This window comes from Leptinotarsa decemlineata, unplaced genomic scaffold (assembly GCF_025532065.1).
Source record: "Leptinotarsa decemlineata unplaced genomic scaffold, Ldec_3_MD MMD2_tig00000035_RagTag_RagTag, whole genome shotgun sequence".
Classification (NCBI taxonomy): domain Eukaryota; kingdom Metazoa; phylum Arthropoda; class Insecta; order Coleoptera; family Chrysomelidae; genus Leptinotarsa; species Leptinotarsa decemlineata.
Genome location: NW_027412540.1, coordinates 15,039,189 through 15,044,435, shown reverse-complemented (window position 1 = coordinate 15,044,435; position 5,247 = coordinate 15,039,189). Strand labels below are relative to the sequence as shown.

At 37.1% G+C, this 5,247-nt stretch overlaps 1 protein-coding gene across 1 annotated transcript; it reads right to left on the bottom strand.

Moving 5' to 3' along the window:
• Positions 1 to 2,010: 2,010 nt before the first annotated feature.
• LOC141481029 (uncharacterized) lies at positions 2,011 to 4,867 on the bottom strand. The gene is made up of 2 exons (XM_074171942.1): positions 4,535 to 4,867; positions 2,011 to 3,406 (listed from the first exon to the last, which is right to left on the bottom strand). Exons 1-2 carry the CDS (start codon positions 4,665 to 4,667, stop codon positions 2,919 to 2,921), a joined length of 621 nt encoding a protein of 206 aa, XP_074028043.1. The 5' UTR covers positions 4,668 to 4,867; the 3' UTR covers positions 2,011 to 2,918.
• Positions 4,868 to 5,247: the final 380 nt, after the last annotated feature.

Sequence of the window (5,247 nt, the reverse complement as noted above, 5' to 3'; positions counted from 1 at the left end):
ATATTAACTTAGAACCAGTCAGGCTGCAAACCAGTGAAAGTGAATATTCAGCTTTGTAAGCTTCACCCACTTTAACGAATTTTCAAGATGATTCTGATGACTCGCTTAAAGACCCTGACTTCTGACACAGTCTGATTCCGAAAATAGCGTTGAATCAGAATCATATGACATTTACAGGGCCATTCATGATGCTTCTATCAATGGTGATGAAAACATTACAAAAGCTGCTCCAACCGGTGCCAAAGCTCCAACAAGTACTGCAGTATCATGTAGTAAAATTACTGATGGGAGAACTGAGAAAGAGGAAGAGACATGATAAAACAAAACAAGAAAGAAAAGAAGAAAATACTCAGAAGCAACGAGACAAACACTATATTCGACCCGGGTGCGTTGTGTTGAATGAGAATCAGTGGGCTTCAATAAACAAGCAGTACTGGTCGATGAATTGACAAGAGAGAAGGATTTTTGTTTCGTCAAATGTCACCGTGCTCGATGTGAAAAGAAGGCGCGGTAGTGTAGAAAGTGATCGAAAAAGGACATTTAAGTATTTTTTGAAAAGTAATGGTGAGAAGCACGAAGTGTTCAAAACAAATTTTCTGTGCACTCTAGGATATGATCCAAAGAACGACAAAATCATCACAAATGTTTTGGCGAAAGAAGATCCTGAGAATATCGTACCTTCATTTGATAGAAGAGGAAAACACACAAAAATACCAGAATAGATAGGGATTCAATACGAAAACATATTGAATCTTTCAACCCTTCTGTGTCCCATTATCGGATAGAACACGCTCCTCTCAAAAGATATCTTCTGAGTGATATCACCATTCGAAGTATGCATAAAGATTTTATTACAACTCAACCAAATATAAAGTGTTCATATGAACTATATAGAAAATGCGTATCTAAAGATTTACATATTTCCTTCGCATCATTGGGCCATGAGGAGTGTGAATTGTGAGAGAGTTTTAAGCTCCACAATCCCGAACATACTGAACAGTCATTCTAGGAGGACTTCAGTGACTGTAACTTCTGGAAAAAGCATATCGAAAAATCTAAGGAGGGACGTGAAAAATACAGGGCTGATGCAGAGTACGATTTTACAACAAGCACACTATGTGTTTCAGCTGACTTGAAAAAGGTGATTATGTTGCCCAGAATTGATATGTTTGAAAAAGTAGTGAAATGCATTCATGCCTCTGGCATGAATGCATTTCTGGAAGGAAAAAGAAAGACTTGATAAGTGCATTTCACGCATTTATGTTACACGTGCGTGATGTAGAGAATATAATCATTTTGCTTGACAACTGTGCAGGCCGCAACAAGAATTAGTCACTGTTCTCATACTTAATATACATCATCAATTCTAATGGAATTGCAGCACAGACAATAACCTTTAGATATTTTGAGCCAGGGCATTACTGCTCCACCACCAGGTGGAACAGTCTTTGCAGCGAATGAAAAAGGTGTACGATTTCGCTGATTTTGTGTCTTGCGTTCAGTCAGCTAATTCCGGAAAGGTTGAGACCAAAGAAATGAAACTGGAGGATTTTTTTGTTTGGTCCGACAACTGGTCAAGTTACAAAATAAACCATACAACACCCCGGCCCTAATTGAAAGGCATAGTTGAAGTTGTTGCTAAGCGTGGCAACTTTAATTTATTTTATAAAACAAGTTTTCTTTCAAATTAACCAAAAGAATTTGAATTAATTTTGAAATTAATTTTGAAATTAAAAGCGATCAAGGATAGCTATAATAAACCTTCCTTCATTTCAAAACAAAGATGAATTGTGGAAGAAAGAAAGCAAGCGATTTTGAAACATTTGCTTACATTAATACCCGAATATCGAAGACAATTTTGGCAGAACCTTCCCGTCAATGATGCAGCCGCCGATTTAAGATCGGAGTTCGATGATATTCAATACGTGTATATTTCTTTTTTGACTAATCAATAATGTTTGACTAGGCATTCGTTTCTCAACAAGGTATGACAGTTCTTGACTATTAGGCCTGGCGCACATTGAGACACATGCGACGCAACCCACGTAGGGCAGCGCAAACGACGCAGTGCACGAAATTCGTGGGCTGTGTTGGCCTACGCATATTATCTACACGAGCTGTGTTGTTTCCTGAATAGTAGGTAGTTGTAAAATGAAAAGTAATCATGGACCATTTATTACTAGATTTAAGTTCCGAGTCAGATTCGGATGCAGATTGGGAAACAAAAGTTTTGCTGTACGACCTATCAAAAAAAAGAAAGAAGTCATATTGGAAAAGCAATCACATGAAAAAAAGGCAAGGTCATGGCGAATTTAATTTGGCATCTGAATTTTGGGACTCAAAGTTCACTAATTATTTCCGACTAAATAAACGTCAGTTTGATGCAGTTCACAATATAATACAAGAGACAATTTATTCTGAAGGTTGTAATGCCCAGACACCCATTGGAACAAAAGAAAAACTAGCTGTATTCTTAAGGTAGAAAATTTATTTAATGTAAATTGAAAATTTATTCATTTAAAAAAAACAACAGGAATGCATTTTTGTTAAACTGAAAAGTTATGAAAAAATGATGCGGTATCTTCGGACTCCGCACTGAGCACTGACTGTCTCTGGTGTCTCCGGAGACTGTAGGGGTGTGCTAGTAACAGATGAGTAGGAAGTATGGGAGTATGATGTTGAAGGGCTGTAGGCTCTCTGCGGGATTGGTTGATGCTGGTGCAAAATTGGAGTCTGGGGACAAGTTTGTGAAAAATTTTGTCGTGAAGAAGGGCCCATCTGTAAATATTCAGCTTCCACTTCTGACACTGCTTGATATACTCTATTTCTTATGACATGTTGGTATGTAGCAGGCATATCCTTTGCTATTTCATACATGGCCAAAAAAATGTTTTGAAGTCCTTCATCACGTTGAGGCTTTACTGACACTTCACTGGCTTTTTTCTTTCAATTGCCCGTTCTTCAGCTCTTTTTTCCCGCCGAATCATCGACTCCTTCATTATGCTGGCTAAATCATCTTTTTTCATTCGTTTATTTTTCTGAACAATAGTTTCCGACATTGATTTAGAAGTATCAGAATTACTAACTGTATTTTCATTTAGCAAATGTTCGGTTTCGGTGTTCTCCTCTGCGGACAAGTTTTCAGTGTTTCCATTTTCATTCACTGAAGTATCAATGTCTGCATTTTGAGGCAAATCCCGTGTTTGTTCTTCTTCGCTTTCGAGTTGTAGGTTACCCTCGCGTGGTCGATTTCCCATATAAGGGACTAGAAAATCCATTTGCTTCTGGTATCTCCAGGGTTTTATTACGGTTGCAGCAGATCCACTTTCAAAAGTATTTTTCTGTCTACATAATGCTTCACGATGACAACTTCGTAATTTTAGCCAACTTTGTTTTGCCTCGCTTCCTGCAATAAAAAATGAACATTTAGATTTAACTATTATAACATTTCTTCTTTATAAAAGAATATCAAGGTTCTTTTCATTACATTATTTGGCATCGGGAGACAGCTACAAAAGTATAGCCTATAGCTACAGAATGGGAGATCTCACGGTTTCCAATATCGTTCATGAAGTATCAAAAGCTATTTGGGAAAATATGCAACCCGTATATTTCCCACAGCCCACAACTGAAATGTGGCAAAAATAGCTTTGGAGTTTCAAGACAAATGGAATTTTCTACATTGCGTAGGTTCCGTTGACGGAAAACATATAGTTATAAAGAAACCGTCAAAAACGGTATCCTCGTACTATAACTATAAACATAATTTTTCCATTGTCTTAATGGCTAGTGTTGATGCTAACTATAAGTTTTCAACAATAGATATTGGGTCAATGGGAAGATTTAGCGACGGAAATATTTTTTCTACTAGTCCATTAGGAAAAAAAATTGTAAACAAAACTTTGAATCTACCAGACCCCAGTGAACTACCAACAGTTGCAGGACTTTTGCCTTACGTTTTCGTAGGGGATGAGGCATTTCCTTTAACACAAAATTTTATGAGACCCAATCCAAGAAAAAACGTCCTTGGTGATTACAACACTTAAGTATTTAATTACAGATTGTCACGAGCGCGCCAGTGTGCAGAATGTGCTTTTGGAATTGTAGCTTCGCGATTTCGTATTTTCCAAAAAGCATTTGAAATAAAAGTGGACAGTGTCGTCAGTATTGTGAAAGCAGCTTGTATATTACACAACTATTTGACGAAAGAAAGGGTAAATACTTTGGACGAACAACCAGAAGAAATGCCTACATCTCAGTTACTTTCCTTACGACCAACAAATAGTAGAAGTTCATTGAATGCTTTTGCGGTGAGAGAAAAGTTTACAACATATTTCAACACGGATGGTGCTCTACCCTGGCAAGAGCAAAATGTTCGAAGTGGAAAATTTTAAATTTATAACGAAAAATATTGCTTCATCCAACGAATTTTCGATAACAATTTTTTCAGCTTGTAAATGTTTTTCATTTAAAAATAAAATATCATAAACTCGTCTGACTTGTTTCTATCTGTATATTGTATTTATGTACTTACCGTTTTTTAACTTAACATGTTTGGCAATCGTGTTCCAGATGTCATCTTTTAGTTTGGATTTCATATATGAGGGATCATTTGTATCATATAGAACAGGACATTTTCTGACAGCCTCAATAAGTTCTTCCTGCATTTTTTGCAATTATTTTGCCACACACGCACACGAAATCTGTGTCTCCATCACTGGGCGACACACGTTTTGTTTGGCACGTTCGTGGCCTACACTGTGCTGCGTCTTAATATGCGGGCGTGCAATGCTCGCTACATGATACAAAAACGTGGCGTGTGCTGCCCTGCGTGGGTTGCGTCGCATGTGTCTCAATGTGCGCCAGGCCTTAAAGTTAATAAAACGAAATGCTTTTTGTTGTTACCGTGCTTTCCGTTGTAGAAATACTACACTAAAGAGCAGTAACCGCCAACTTATTGGATTTACTGCTTTTTTATGCCGTTCATTCTTACCGATTGTAATAATATACCTTGCTTGAAAGCAGTTACCGTCATTTTGATTGAAATTTATTGGATTATGTTTTGAAAATATTAACTCATTGATTGATAAGCAAAAGAACTATAACAGAGTAAAACAATTCCAGAATCCATGAATATTTTGAAGGTGGAACGGCTTTTTTTACCAAAATCTGCATTATTTCGAAAGTAACATTTATGGAGATACTGCCTTCTTTCTTAGGAGGGCAGTATAGACATGGTATATAGTG

Bases quoted from the DNA above. Each gene is read 5' to 3' on its own strand.
- LOC141481029 (XM_074171942.1), bottom strand. From the start codon at position 4,667: ATGCAGGAAGAACTTATTGAGGCTGTCAGAAAATGTCCTGTTCTATAT. The intron at 3,407-4,534 runs GTAAGTACATAA...TTTTTATTGCAG, and splicing joins ACATGTTAAGTTAAAAAACG to GAAGCGAGGCAAAACAAAGT.